Genomic DNA, 16,499 nt, shown 5'->3' with positions numbered 1-16,499 from the left:
TGTAAGAATTAAGCATCTAGGTCGGTCGTTCCGAGTGAGTAGTTTTTGTAGTGTATTACTACGCAGTGTGATCAGGTTACTATCAGTTCCCACGTGCTGAGATTCTATGAACACCTGTGTTATGCATTTATGAATGTAATTTTTGTCAATGGGTCTAAGCATACAGAATGTAAATATATAACAATGAATATAAGCACAATTGCCGTTTAAATAATCGCCATGTTAAAATGTTATTAAAAGCATTGAATTAGATAAATCTGTGTTAAAAGATAGCATTCTAGTTTGTTATCAATTGTCTGTATTATATATATATAAAAAAAAGGAAAAAATATTTCAATAATATTGATCATTAAAATCTCCAGGGAGAGAGAGCGAGCACACAGTGACTCCAGTGTCAAAGGTGAAGTGGCTTAATGGAATTTACCAGAAACACATCATTTAAAATCAAAGAAAATTTCCCTATAGGCGTAATGCTCAAAAGCAGAAACCGTCTCTTTTCGAATGCATACCGACACGATAAAGAAAATGTACTGGAAGTTGAATGACGTTTTAAAACCAACCTAAATTCACGAATGAAAGAAATCGTTAGTGTGTATACACAGAAGGTACGTTGTAAACACTGACCCAGCTTGATCTAGATAAGTCACTGCAACAGCCTGCGTGTATCATTCAAATTACACAGTCCCATTTGTTTCCACTAGAGTGTTACATCACTAACACGTCTCCCCATGCGCGATGTATATTATTAGCACTGCCTGACTGTGGGAAAGTCCCTCGTTTGATGTCGCAACAGGTGCTCCAAAGGGAATTCCGACCGTGACGTCATATAGGAAATTAATCCTAGGAAAGGTCACGTGATCTATCTGCCAAATGACATGGTATGGATACTGAAATAATAGTGTGTGTATTTTTGTGATCACTGATAGAGAGGGTTCGAGTAAACCGGAATCTGTATAAAGAATCTCTGCTAGGGAACCTCTGAATTCGTTCGGCAGCACCAACCTACAAGGACGCCATCGCAGTGAGAGTGAGCTGCCGAGCAGACCGAGGCTTCGTCCGCCATCATCATAATATACCATCACATCTCTCTCCTGCTCTTCCATGTTGTTGTGGTACTCACAACAGGTCGTTCTCTCCGACAGTCGGATTCACGACCGATCGTGCACCGCATAGCCTCGCTGACCCTAACGGAAACATATTCTTGTTTACATTAGGGGTGTGCACGTTATGCAAATGAAAACACATGAGAATGTATGAAGGCGGACCAGTGATCATTTAATGTTGGTTAACATTGACAGTTGACTATTCGCTCACTATCAAACACCACACCCGACGGGAGAACACCGTAGCTCGTGCAATACTTTGATCCCCCATGGCCAGCTCCGAAGAAACCCCGAGCGACTGTCAAGATGAGTCGTTCAGACAGAAACAAGGAACGAGGTATGTGTGTGAGGTTGGGATGTTTTATGTTGATGAGAGCCGACACGTGCTGTCAACACGAGCAGACAGGTCACACCGAGATAATGTCTGCTAGTGTATACCTTATCTTATTAACTTGTGATGGTTATTGATTACGTAAACAATATGTGCTTTGATAACATATGTACTAACATAGAATGCTGATGCAATATACCTGCTATATAATCTAATATTTTACAAGATGTTTTAATCTTAAATCTTGGAATGTATCTACTCCTGAAATATTATATCAGGATTGATCACAATGTATTTGGGGCACGGGTATGAATGCAAATTTGTTACATCTATTGAACAAATTGAACCTGGGTTAGTGTTTGAAAAAAGGGGGGGAATAGTGTAAAAGATGTGGATTAATTAGGTTGCCTTACAAGCATCAGCTGTAGGGAATTTCCCTTTAGCTCAGGGTAGAGCATCAGGCTGGAGAGCCAAGGGTCGCAGGTTCGAGCCCCAGCGACGGCACTATCTTTATCACTATTCCTCGTCCTATTACAGAACAGCTAACATACGATAGTGTCATGTTATTTGAGGTGAGAGGAGACTTGTTTACTGATCCAGTTGTATTCATAGCTCTGTGAGTGCCATTTCCTCAGGAAGTGTTTGTGTGATGACTTGCAGTGGAAATGTAAATATTTGAGTCGATAGTTTTGAGAAGAATGTTGAGAAGAATGCAAAGTTAAAGATGACATTCAATAATATATAACATGTGTATATTGTATTGTTTTAAGCTTATAATGGATGGCAAGTTTGTGTGTTGATACTCTGAAATGAGTTAAGTTGATATATTCTAAGTTCCATCTAATACAATATTTCATAGTGTAGCGGAACTGGACTGGGTCGATTGGTCAGCGACCAGGTAGCTCAATCGGTAGAGCATCCGTCTAAATTTCGGAGGGTCACAGGTTAGAACCACGGTCTGGCTGTTGCGTCCTGTTTCTCCTGTTACTTTATTAACTGTAGCGTAACTTGACAACGGTCAATCGTCGATGACCATGTATGTCTGACACCTGACATACCCATGACTGCTGGAGACTGTGGTCCGGTTGGTTAGAGGGTCTATCTTGAGTTTGAATATTCTGCTTCAAATTCTAGTCTAGCTGCACCTGGAAACTAAAATGTTTGAAAGTTATTTGATTAACTCTTTTGGTATTTTAACAATTTAAAAAATAAGTTTGACAAAATATTCTCTCTATTTTGCTCTTCTTATTTTAAGTAAAAATCATGTAGGTTTGTGTGTAAACTGTAGTGCACTGCAATCCGTTGGTAATATAGCAGCTGGACTGGGTGATCGTCGCGACAAGGTAGCTCAATTAGTTGGTACAGCATCCCTCTGGAGGGTCCTGGGTTCAAGTCCCGGTCCGGCTGTTCATTCCTTCTCTCCTGCTACAGTAAATACCAAAAAGTTAAAAATGGAGTGCCCCTGATCCAAGATCCTTAACCCTTTCACCACTGTAGACCATGAATGGACTCATCCATATCAATGCATGGTAGAGTCTACTAAAGTTACGTAGGGGTGAAAGAGTTAAAGAGTTCAACATGATTAACTGTTACGTAGCTGACAGTTGTTAAAATTTCTAAATTTTTATTTTGCATGTTGTCTTGTTTATATATCCTTGTTTAGTTTCATATATGTTTTGTCGCAAGAATAGCACTACAGTGCTAATGTTATTATGTTACATGTATATGCGACGTTAAATGAAGCTTCTTGACTCTGGACAGAAGCTTAATTAAATACACCAAATTTAACGGTAAAGAGCAGTGTAATCAGTGACAAAAACAGGAGATTGTTTCACTTTTTAAATGTGTTCAGTTGGCACTAGAAAAAAATGCAAACAGTAAGCAATAATTTCAAAATGTGCCTTGCTTATATAGCAACAGTAACTGCAGGCTTACCTTAATGACGAAATAGATCGTATGTCATCCGTTGATGCCATTTACTTGATTAATGGCTAAAGTATCAATATCAGGGCTTAATCCAGTTTTGTAATAGGGGAAAATATATTTACGGTACAAAAAGCGTACTGTGCATTAGGATAAATTCAAATAATGTAACGTATACTAACTAGGAATCATGTGCAGTAAACACTGTGGTTGTTTAATCAATAGAATAATCAGGACATTTTAACAAGTTGATGCAATCATGGACACAAAGTCGTGGCATTAGTTAATTTGAGATTGTTTGTAATCTCTGCTGGTACCGCCATGAAGATTGGTTTCGTTTCCTGTACATGTTGGTACCAGGTCTCTACTGCAGTCCGTTAGGCTGTATCGACTCCATTTAGTACTGTACAGTGGAGCTTTGATGGCTTCAGGAACCCTCCTTCCTCATCCTGTCAATTTCTGTTTGGAATCCATGTGTTTTCAAATTTTCCTCTTTACACCCCTCCCCCCTCCTCTGCACTTTCCAGCATTTCATATTTTTATTTGCATAATTTCTCTATTTATATTTTCACTGATGCCTCTGTTTTGGTTGAAGCAGCATATAGTTTGTTCTTTTACCTAAGGCCAGACAAAAATAGAAATGTGTTTCCTGTAACATGTCGAAAAAGTAAGGGTACGCAGTCGCAGGTAGGTAACAATTGTTATTTTAACAAATAATTTTATATGGTTTATATAGGAGAGTGATCTTGACTTCTAACATTGCGCATTTGAAATTGCCTTAAAAAGTTTAGGTAGGCACGAAAACTTAGGGTAGGAAGGGTTGCTGGAAACATGAAATATCTTTTGTTTGTCCTAAGTTTAATGGCATAATCAGGAAGCAGGATGCCTACAATAGCCTCAGGCGTTAATTATTGTGTCACTGACTTTTAAATTTCAGTTAAGAAGTACATCACCAGTTCACAACTTAATAAAATGTTTTATGAGCTACAGGAATAACAGGAGAGGAGGACGCTGATGTCCTTTAAGCTCACCTGGGTTGATTACCTCCTACAGCGGCCAGCTGTGGCTGCTAAATGCTTCATCTGCACAGAAAACTCGTTTCAGACACAACTAAATTAAAAATAGAATTTACACATGCTCTATCATATTAGATATATTTTACTCTGTGTGTTAAGAATATAGAGTGGACTATACAAACATAGCAGTGTTTTTAAAATCTAATTTAGGCCCACCTTCGATGGTGAAATTGGGGCAATTATTTGGCATATTGGCTTTACAAATGAATTACCGGTAGTAAGTATACTTGTACAACAATTCTTATTGAAACTATATCAAAGTCATAAGATAAAAAAAATCTCCAGAGCCTGGCTGCTCAGTGCCTAATTAGCTGGATTTAATTGATGACATAAGTGAAAGATACACAAATTAAGATTTTCAAATTCATTATTACGTTGAGCTTAACAGCTCATCTATATAACATACACATACAAATATTACAAAATAACAACATGATGTGCAGGACACATAGTGCAGTGGAGAATGGACATCAGTACACTTTACATTAATGATTTTCTCAAACTGTTAGCATCGTATATATATTTGCTTAACATATTCAATTCTTTAATATTTGTTGAACTTAAAAGCTGTACTAGTTTAAAAACTAACGTTTTTTTCCGATAATAAATTTTTATATATCTCCTTCTAATTTCCTGATAAATAGGACAAAAGAATGCACAGTACTGTACATATGATTATATGATGCTAACTAGAAATATATAGGAGATAATCCAAGACAAAAAAACATGTACCAGTATGTGTAAGGGAGCATAAAACCTTAACTAAATTACCATTATGAGTAGGTAATGTAATGCAACCTCTTAGGACTTGGGAAAATCAGAAGTGAAATAGGTAAGTAATATGTTTGAAAAATAATATTTTCACTTTCTGTAATTTATTATCAATCATTCTGACTAAAATGAAGTGGCAAAATTTATTTCTGTTGGAGCTTTGATGTTTCATATCTATCTTGTTTTGGTGTTTCTTATCAAGGTCATAGGAGTGTATTGATAAATGGAAATATTCTGGAAATACATCCTTAGTTGAAAATCCAATGTAGGGAGACAGTATCACAATTTCTGAATATTTTAATGTTTAATATTAAACTGATGAATATTGTATGTTTATTATTGACAAAACAGTGTTTTCTCTCAATATTAAAGTATTTCAAAGCAATCCAGGAATTAATTCAGTGTTTTTTTTATCAATGAGTCGCATCGGTCCATTTTTTTGTACTTCAGGAAACCGGCTACCTATTTCACTACTGTGAAGTTTTTTAAGAAAGATAACTCTTACATGCAAATACTATGTGTATATGGTTTTATTATAAAATGTCAATGTTTAATCGTTTATCAGCATTTATTACATTGATTTACATTAATGCAGTAATAATCTATGTCAGTATCATTTTTATTGTCATTATCTCGCAAGAAATTGTATATTTCATTTTTTACCCTCAAATTCACTCCTTTTTGCATTAATTTCCATTTAAAATCCTTAAAATTCTCACAACCTATTTTTTTTTTGTGGCAGGAAAAAATCTTTACTTCAAAGCAATATAACTACAAAATTTGAAAAAAATCTACTGAGAAATGGTGACACAATCCTATTACCTTAAGAAATGTGGGGTATGAAAGAGCGTCATTCCGGAATTTAATCTTCTTCTTTAAAACATTAATGGACATAATTTTGATATCTATTATGGCATAAACTTATTCTGCTCCTTAAGACTTTATACTACCTTACACATTCCTGCTGGGATAGTTAACCTCTGTTTTAAGATTTATTTTCATCATATTTTTTTCATTAGCACATATCATGACCAAAGGTATCTGATATTTAGTTAGGTCGGACAAATGTATTCTGGTCAGGGTATTAAGTTGTTAGGGCAACAATGGGAAAAGGCCATACACATCTAGGGTTACTGTAGTATATGTTCTCATAACAGGTGAGCTAGAACACAGGTGGATGAAACAAACCCCCATCCCAACCTCACCGCAACACCTACCTCACCCCAACAACCCCAACCTCACCCCAACACCTACCTCACCCCAACACCTACCTCACCCCAACAACCCCAAAAGAAACACAAAACATAACAAAGCTTTCAGTTTTTAAAACCAGGATATAATTTCATTTCTGTTTCTGTCTTTATCTCCTCTCTTTCTCCTCTCCTATCTTAAATATCTCCCCAACCCCTTTTCATCCCGTCTCTTCCTCCACCCACTGACATTACCACTGTCCCCATGCCTTCTGTCTTCTGTCCCTCACCCTGACATTACCACTGTCCCCATGCTTTCTATCTTCTGTCCCTCACCCTGACATTACCACTGTCCCCATGCCTTCTATCTTCTGTCCCTCACCCTGACATTACCACTGTCCCCATGCCTTCTATCTTCTGTCCCTCACCCTGACATTACCACTGTCCCCATGCCTTCTATCTTCTGTCCCTCACCCTGACATTACCACTGTCCCCATGCCTTCTATCTTCTGTCCCTCACCCTGACATTACCACTGTCCCCATGCCTTCTATCTTCTGTCCCTCACCCTGACATTACCACTGTCCCCATGCCTTCTATCTTCTGTCCCTCACCCTGACATTACCACTGTCCCCATGCCTTCTATCTTCTGTCCCTCACCCTGACATTACCACTGTCCCCATGCCTTCTATCTTCTGTCCCTCACCCTGACATTACCACTGTCCCCATGCCTTCTATCTTCTGTCCCTCACCCTGACATTACCACTGTCCCCATGCCTTCTATCTTCTGTCCCTCACCCTGACATTACCACTGTCCCCATGCCTTCTATCTTCTGTCCCTCACCCTGACATTACCACTGTCCCCATGCCTTCTATCTTCTGTCCCTCACCCTGACATTACCACTGTCCCCATGCCTTCTATCTTCTGTCCCTCACCCTGACATTACCACTGTCCCCATGCCTTCTATCTTCTGTCCCTCACCCTGACATTACCACTGTCCCCATGCCTTCTATCTTCTGTCCCTCACCCTGACATTACCACTGTCCCCATGCCTTCTATCTTCTGTCCCTCACCCTGACATTACCACTGTCCCCATGCCTTCTATCTTCTGTCCCTCACCCTGACATTACCACTGTCCCCATGCCTTCTATCTTCTGTCCCTCACCCTGACATTACCACTGTCCCCATGCCTTCTATCTTCTGTCCCTCACCCTGACATTACCACTGTCCCCATGCCTTCTATCTTCTGTCCCTCACCCTGTATAACCTCATTCTTCATCTCCAGCTGGCTTCTCCATCACCACCTTTTGCCTCTTCTGAATACCTCTATCCTGTGCCCCCCACCTACAACTCCCCATCTCTCTCAAATAACTCTCCTCCTTTCACCCATCCCCCCTACTGTTTTTCCTACCCTTATCACCCCTTGTTACCCCCCCCCCCACACCCCTTGTTACTCCCACCCCTGTTAATCCAGACTCTCCCTAGCTATCTGAACATCCTCATATCCTCTGTCCCTTTTCCCCCACCCTCTGTTGCCCCGACCCCCTTCTATATTTGTCTAATTCACCCCCAGCTCCCCTACCCCCTTTATTCCCTTTCGCCCCTACCCATCTATGCTGTCTCTTTTATCCCCTGGCTCCCTGGTATCCTCTCCCTTCTATTCACTGTTTCCCAAACCTCTCTATGCTGTCTTCTTTATCCTATGACTCGAGCTCCCCTACCTGGTTTTCCTACTCCTTTTATAACCAGTCACTTCAATCCCTCTATACTGTCTCCTTAACCCCCAGCTCCCTTACCCCGTTTTCCCTGTCTCTACAGCCTCCCCAGCCCCTCTCTCTGCCTACATGGATTTCCCTACCTTTTGTGTCATCCTCCATTCTCTCTTCCATCACCTTCTCACCCCATCTCTCCTTTCTAAGTTCTCTTTTTCCTTCTGTCATTTCCACCCCCTTTCAAAAAAGGATCCCTCCGCCTTTGACACCACCCTGATTTAAACAAAATAATTACAGTGTTACAAGAACTATATAAGAAATCTTCATCGAAAAGCTGATAACTTGGGTCCCCTGCTGTTGTTATTTACAGTTAAAACATAATTAACCTATCATAAAGGTTAAAAACATCAAGAGCGATGTATATATAATTACGTTGTTTCCAGTGTTTCACACTTTCTTTTAAAATAAGGATTGCAAGAAGGTTAAGAAAACATGTATTTATTTTATTATTTTATTTTAATATTTTGTTCGAAAGAAGGAGTCAAACTAAAACTTAGTAAATCAATGACTTGTATAGTTTACCTTAGAGGTGTAAGCTGCTAGTTGGTCAGATGGAATGGTCTGCAGTCCCACATAGTTATCAAACTCGGAGCACATGTCTCAGAAGCTTGCCACTATGTCCATATATAAATAAATTCATCTCCGAGATGAGCAGGTTATCTTGTTTTAGCATGGGAATTAATTGTAATTTCAAATTGATTTACATGTATCTGGCTTTGGCACCATATTAATTAACAAGAAAGGATGGGCAGGGATCTCGATCACCTGGTGCCCCACGTGATCTTAGCCTGGTACTGCCGCACGCAAACAAACCCAGGTTGTCCTACACCGTGAAATCAGGACTTCAGATATTAGTCAGAAACACATAAGGCTTTTTAGCTGTCAGAACTACTAAATTCAAAGCCATTTATATTACGAATAGTTTTCGTCACAAATACTCAAGTTGGGTTCAGCAACAGATATCCTCCATAGAATATAGTTACCAATTCCGAGCAACTCGACTGATTTGCTCATAAATTGACAAGGACACACAGAGAATATACTTAGTATCCAGACTTGGAAACAGACTTGAAAATATTCAAGGAAATTGTGTGGGACTCATAGGGTTGTGAAACATTGTGATATACAAGAAATATGACAAACCCAGACGACCAAACCGCTGATAATGGCATTCAGCTCTCTGTCAGACCGGAGCCAGCAGTAGTCGGTGGTACAGGGTACGTATTCAAGATTGAATGAACCAAGTGTAGAAAGTTCAGGGTACGTATTCAAGATTGAATGAACCAAGTGTAGATAGTACAGGGTACATATTCAAGATTGAATGAACCAAGTGTAGATAGTACAGGGTACGTATTCAAGATTTAATGAACCAAGTGTAGATAGTTCAGGGTACGTATTCAAGATTTAATGAACCATGTGTAGATAGTACAGGGTACGTATTCAAGAGCGAATGAACCAAGTGTAGATAGTTCAGGGTACGTATTCAAGATTGAATGAACCAAGTGTAGATAGTTCAGGGTACGTATTCAAGATTTAATGAACCAAGTGTAGATAGTTCAGGGTGTTTTCAAGGTGTAACGAATCAGTTGATGGTTCTTGATTCGTATTCAAAGTTTTCTGAACTGATATTTTTCGCAGTGTACTCAAGATTTACAAGTTCATGGTATGTTTCAAAGTTTGTTGAACTGTTACACAAGTTTCTTCATTATCAGTTACACTAAGATAGTTTTGTACACAAACATTATGATATTTTTTTGCAAGCTCAAGGAATCATTTGTCGCCATTGTCAAGCAAAGAGTGCAAACAGCCAGATGTTGTGGCCTACCTAAACAGCTGAAAAAGCTACTCTCTTGGCAATGGTGAGCCCAGTCAGTAGTCAGTTGTAAAATCGTAATAAGACATATCGTTAGAGGTGCACTCTAATGATACAGGTAGTCTGATGGATCGGTAATACATGTATGTTTATCATCTTCATCTTCCCCCTGTCAAACAGCCATTATACCAGAAAAGAAACACATTTTCAAAAATTATGTAAGAAATTAATTTTAACTGTGTTTAACAGTCTATGTTATCCCTCCTGCAGAATTCCTGAAAGCTGTGTCGTGTTAACAAAAGCTATGTTATGATATATGTTGTCTCTAAAGACTGACCCATCTTTAATTCCCATGTCAGTCAATAGCGTGTGTCATTGCTTGTGATCTCTTTACCATAGACCCCCATCAACCTGTTTATCAGCAATCAGCCTAGCGATCAACTTTCGGAGCATGTGCATGACACGATTGCTGTTTGGGTCCTTATATATAAGATTGTCGTTGCCTCAAAGCAATCTCTTGCAACCAATTTCTTACTGCTTTAAGACACAGTGGGTGTCAATGGTTGCCAATCATGGTGGCGTCTGTTTCAGTTGCTGTTTACCCTTGTCATGATGCTACCATGTTACCCATGGACGTCCACTCCTGGGAAGGTCTTCTAACTTTCCTGTATGGCTGAGATATATAACTAACCAAAAACTGTTTGTTGATGCACACCAAAGTATAGGATGATGCCATGTTGCAGTTGCCTTTGCATTAGTAGGGCATTATAACCTTCCTCAATCAGTTTATAATAAGTAGGGCATTATAACCTTCCTCTATCAATTTATAATAATTAGGGCATTATAACCTTCCTCAATCAGTTTATAATAAGTAGGGCATTATAACATTCCTCTATCAATTTATATTAATTAGGGCATTATAACCTTCCTCAATCAATGTATAATGATTAGGGCATTATAACCTTCCTCAATCAGTTTATAATAATTAGGGCATTATAACCTTCCTCAATCAATTTATAATAAGTGGGGCATTATAACCTTCCTCAATCAATTTATAATAATTAGGGCATTATAACCCTCCTCAATCAATTTATAATAATTAGGGCAATAACCTTCCTTAATCAATTTATAATAATTAGGGTAATAACCTTCCTCAATCAATTTATAATAATTCGGGTAATAACCTTCCTCAATCAGTTTATAATAAGTAGGGCATTACATGTAAAACCTTCCTCAATCAATTTATAATAAGTAGGGCATTATAACCTTCCTCAATCAATTGATAATAATTAGGACAATTACCCTCCTCCATCAATTTATAATAATTAGGGCAATAACCCTCCTCCATCAATTTATAATAAGTAGGGCAATAACCCTCCTCTATCAATTTATAATAAGTAGGGCAATAACCCTCCTCTATCAATTTATAATAAGTAGGGCAATAACCCTTCTCTATCAATTTATAATAAGTAGGGCAATAACCCTCCTCTATCAATTTATATAATTAGGGCATTAACCCTCCTCTATCAATCTATAATAATTAGGGCAATAACCCTCCTCCATCAATTTATAATAAGTAGGGCAATACCCCTCCTCTATCAATTTATAATAAATAGGGCAATAACCCTCCTCTATCAATTTATAATAATTAGGGCATTAACCCTCCTCTATCAATTTATAATAATTAGGGCAATAACCCTCCTCTATCAATTTATAATAAATAGGGTAATAACCCTCCTCTATCAATTTATAATAAATAGGGCAATTACCCTCCTCTATCAATTGATATTCATTCCTCCTCCTCCTCCTCCGCCGACTCCGACGATCCTTCACAATCTTAATATTTGACAGCTCTTTTATGTTAATAACATCTCAGTCGATATTGACAAAATCTGCCATGGTGAACTTGACTTCAGCAGCCTCTTCGTCCTCTTTCCGGTTCAACTGTTGAATGAGGTCCATGATCCCCATACCACTACCAAAACCATTACTATGCATTGGAAATGAATAAATCATTTCTGAATAGAAAACCATACCATGTTGATTTTTTATGAAATATAATGAAGACGTTTTAAACAATATATTCAACATCAGTGTTCTGAATGTTATAGTGTGGATTAAACCAAGACTTGAACCCCTGACTCGGTATTATTGTACTATCACTCTGAGCGCCTGAACTACCGAGTGAACGAAAGTGTTCTGAATGTTATAGTGTGGATTAAACCAAGACTTGAACCCCTGACTCGGTATTACTGTACCATCACTCTGAGCGCCTGAGCTACAGAGTGAATGAAAGTGTTCTGACCCAAATGAGCTACAGTTATATCCCAAATAGAAGTCCTGTACAAAATACCGCAATGCAATGGTGCAGGGCTCCTTAATGTGGCCTAAAGGAGCCCTGGACCAAGGAGACACCATTTGTGTAAGTACTGCAGTCGTAATGTAGTACAACATGTATAAAGGGATAAAATGCTAAAATAAAATTAGGACTAAGTTATGAATGGTTTCAGTGATACAAGGCCCCTGGGTAGAAATATTTGTCAAATTGTCGGGGGATGCTTGTATAACTTGGGAACCTGAATCCCTAGGAGTTGAGATCGGGTGTAAAATGAAAGAAATTTGCAATATTTCCACTTTTAGTACTAGGTGTGTATCTATGTTTGTTTCCACCTCCCAATGAAACAATAGCATATTAATCATCCTGTGTTCTATTCACGCGTTTGCTATATTAACACCTTCCATTAATCCTTATTTAATGCGAAAAAGCTTTAAAAATCTTCTTAAGTTCCAGGATAAATGAGTTCGTGATATTTTGTCAGTAAGCTGCCAGTGACAAAGCATTAAAAATGTTCATCAAATTATTGACATCATTAAAATCTTGTAACAGGTGTCGAAATGTGTTAAAAATATCCAAATAAATACCATAAATATACAATCCACACAGTGTTAATCGGACATCCCAGATAGCAGGAGTTCCAATGCACATATGAATACTATATATTTCAAAAGTGCTAAATAAGCTCTAGAGAAAAACAAGAGAATAACGAAGTGTCAAGAAAACTATGATTCAAACTCAAAATCGAAAAAACAAAGGCAACAAAATAAATAATGAAAGGATTGCTTCGAGACCCTTAAAAAAGTACAAGGAAAATAAGACCAGCTGTTCCAGAAGGGTATGTCAAATTTATTAAACCCTATCACTCAAAAATTACTGGAGGGATCTTTCTCAAATTTCACACAAGGGTTCCTCTTGGTGCTTAATTATGCATATTAAACTTGACTGACGTGGGTACCAAGATGCCAACAGGCGGCCATCTTGTTATAGTTTTATTTTGTTATCGCTATTTCTCAGAGTTTACTGGAGGAATTTTTCTCAAATTTGATTTGAAGGTTTCTCTTGGTCCTGAGTTGTGCATGTTAACTTTTGGGGTTGATCAAAAGACTGATCAAGATGGTGGACAGGCAAACTGATCAAACTAATAAGAGAAAAGATCAAACTGACATAGAACTAATGAAGATGGTGCAATGGTGGGCGCCATGACCCCTCGGAGATTTCTTGTTTGTAAGTTGTAATAAAACTGGCTGTATCTCTTTTGTGAGATTCACCATGTATGTAATAAAACTGGCTGTATCTCTTTTGTGAGATTCACCAGGTACGTATGTAACATGCACTATTCTGTTCCTATGAGTTATGAGATGACAAAGTGAGCGACACAGGGCCACTGGGCCTATTATTTATTGTGAGACTCACCAGGTACGTATGTAACATGCACTATTCTGTTCCTATGAGTTATGAGATGACAAAGTGAGCGACACAGGGCCACTGGGCCTATTATTTATATAAGCAGATATAGCTGTCAGGTTTTTCTCCATATTAAATGTCATATCAAACGAAACGTGTTTATATATATGTTTGGTTTATGTCCGCTTCCTTGGCTTTTCCGACAGAAATCATCAAATTAATTTAGTCACTGATCTACTGAAGCTTGGAACAATGGAGTTGAGATCAATACTTGTACAGTAATATAGCCAGGGCTAGTACAGAATTTACTCTCGCCAGATATACCAAGGTTCCTTACACTGTTCCCTGTACATGTCGCTTCCCATGTCACTTTCTAATAAAGGTTGCAGCCCCTTATGTGTTTGACATTACATCACTTCAAGTTGTTGATGAAATTCTCAACTTGTAGCTTCATCATGATTTTGCATCAATACAGGCATGCTGAGACCTGAATCATGTGTTACCAGTCTCCAGGCATTTCACATTGGCATGGTAGAACAAAGTAATTAGCACAGCCTAGCACATGTCCAATAACACGCAAACAACAGCCATTTGTGTCAAATCTGTGTAATTTATACTCATAGATGTATGTGTTGATTGCAGAGACCATTGGGACTCATTAGCTAATGGGTTTACTGTGATGAGACCATGGAATGCTGCTATACAATATTTATATAATGTATATGTGGCCAGGCAGTTGTCCAGTTTGGAGGTCAATGAGAGTTACTCCCCAACCGGCCCTATAGTATATGTCACACTGATCTCTGCTCATTAGTTTTTCTATGATACCTGTGATTTGTTTTAGAGTTTAAGGTATATCTGTATATGTAGCACCTTACACATGAAACCTGAAATAAATGTGTTAGGTATCTCCCTTCAAAGTTATTTTCTTTAATAAGCATCATTAATATAGACCTACGTGGGGCAGGCGTCAGGTACTGGGTCGGTGGTTTTTCTCTGGGAACTCTGGCTTTCCTCCACCACCAAAACCAGGCACGTCCTTAAATGACCTTAGCTATTAATAGGACGTAAAACACGTCCTTAAATGACCTTAGCTATTAATAGGATGTAAAACATGTCCTTAAATGACTTTAGCTATTAATAGGACGTAAAACACGTCCTTAAATGCCCTTAGCTATTAATAGGACGTAAAACACAAACAAATCAAAAGTCATCAAGAATACTAAGGATATATCAATGTATTCATTCTTGTGTGCCTTTTAAAATGGATCTGGTGTAAGTCATACTTTAGAGTAACCAGGAACTCTTTTTGGAAAAGAGATTCATTTTACAGCAAGGTAGCATACCTCCTTAAGTTAATTACAACAGTTTACACAAGATAGTAATACGTCCTTAAGTTAGTTAACAGTCTGAGGGGAAAAAAGGAAAATATTGTTGTTTTTCAATCAAAGTCATTAACTGAAAACCGGTGATAACTTTAGGACAATATTGAAGGAAAATACTATTCATAATTCGATTAGGTAGAAATAATTTACAGACTGTAAGTGAAAACCTAATCATCTGGAAAATGGTATGAAACATGCTGATACACTGATGATGGCTGCAATCATTACATACATATAGGTATACATGTATGAGATTGGGATGATCCCATAACTACCAGGACAGGAACAGCTCCACGAAAAAACTACTTCCTCATATAAACAGAGTTTGTTATTGATTACATTTGAGGAAATGAATCAGAAGATTGTATGAACACATCTGAACACCAAAATAACAATGTTTCATGTGGGCAGCCCTGTGTACGCAACCTCTTCGTTATAGCTAACAGAAAGATCTGCTCTTCTCTCCGAGTTTAAATCCGTTTGGGATTTACTTTTCATGGAATGATTTGTGGATAACAAGATGTTTATTGAGTAAGTATGAGGCTTTGTTACTATGGTTACAAGGGGTCGTTGGTCCTATTTAATAAAGTTCATTGGAAATGTTTTCAGTGACTGCCCAAGGGCAACCTGACATTTGACAACACTTGCTAGGCACTGTCATATTGATCATTGTAATTAATTAGAGTCATGTGCATCATTACGCATTGGAAAATTGTATATTAGCAAAAAGTTTCTACATTGGCAGTTCTCATTAAATTGTCATTTCAGAAGATGTGTTATCTGCATCTCGGCATGCTTGCATATTCCCTAAATTGAGTAATAGTTAACAAATATAGATTGCGATTTGTAGTGCTCATATATCTACGACCAGTATACATTTGAGATACTGAGTTTGTGGAAATTTATTTACTTTCTATATATTAATCTCCAATATATTAACACAGAAAAAAAAAATTCGCTATTATGACTTCTTTCTTTGAAAAAAATCTCAAACTTGAGGTATTGCAATCTTAGTAAAACTGTTGTTCAATGTTGTCTTGCATAGGACCATCCTTGATTCCTGAGCATGAGGTTTAGAGCTTTGAGTAACGCTTATATTCCAGCTGTGCTGGCACACTCGGGAATGACCCAAGCCACGGCCAGAATCAGTTGGTTTTGGACACATGCATAGTCAGAGTATTGAAATGGAAAGATATTGTTCTTTTTGGTGCAGCTTTTTAATGAAAAGGATTCTCATCCATGTCAAGTGATTGTCTATTATATGTGAAAAAGATAAAGTGTGCTTGAGAGATAGCTCAGGCAGTCGCAAAAGTTAAACATTTCTAACTCCCTCATAAAAAAAAATACATTTGTGTTTATAAATTCATTTTTAATCAAAGTCTATAACAATCAAG

General features: G+C 37.9%; 1 protein-coding gene and 1 long non-coding RNA gene across 5 annotated transcripts in view; one reads left to right on the top strand and one right to left on the bottom strand.

Moving 5' to 3' along the window:
* The first annotated feature begins 699 nt into the window (after positions 1 to 699).
* LOC110463441 (beta-arrestin-1-like) overlaps positions 700 to 16,499 on the top strand; it is an 87,662-nt gene continuing 71,862 nt past the window's right edge. For 2 of the 4 annotated variants that reach the window (XM_021518051.1, XM_021518050.1), the window contains exon 1: positions 9,072 to 9,382. In XM_021518051.1, the coding sequence (XP_021373726.1) occupies positions 9,300 to 9,382 (83 nt within the window). In that variant the 5' untranslated portion in view covers positions 9,072 to 9,299. Of the gene's footprint in view, positions 1,441 to 9,071; positions 9,383 to 15,521; positions 15,637 to 16,499 lie in introns of those variants that run through there. The other 2 variants (XM_021518052.1, XM_021518055.1) reach the window with 2 other exon arrangements.
* Positions 3,485 to 8,913, bottom strand: LOC110463443. The gene is made up of 4 exons (XR_002464393.1): positions 8,688 to 8,913; positions 8,252 to 8,378; positions 4,389 to 4,439; positions 3,485 to 3,975 (listed from the first exon to the last, which is right to left on the bottom strand). It is a non-coding gene; the product is annotated as an uncharacterized LOC110463443 (long non-coding RNA).

This window comes from Mizuhopecten yessoensis, unplaced genomic scaffold (genome assembly GCF_002113885.1).
Source record: "Mizuhopecten yessoensis strain PY_sf001 unplaced genomic scaffold, ASM211388v2 scaffold10909, whole genome shotgun sequence".
NCBI classification, from domain to species: domain Eukaryota; kingdom Metazoa; phylum Mollusca; class Bivalvia; order Pectinida; family Pectinidae; genus Mizuhopecten; species Mizuhopecten yessoensis.
The sequence above is the reverse complement of the archived record's forward strand: the minus strand, read 5'-3'. Positions and strand labels throughout refer to the sequence as shown.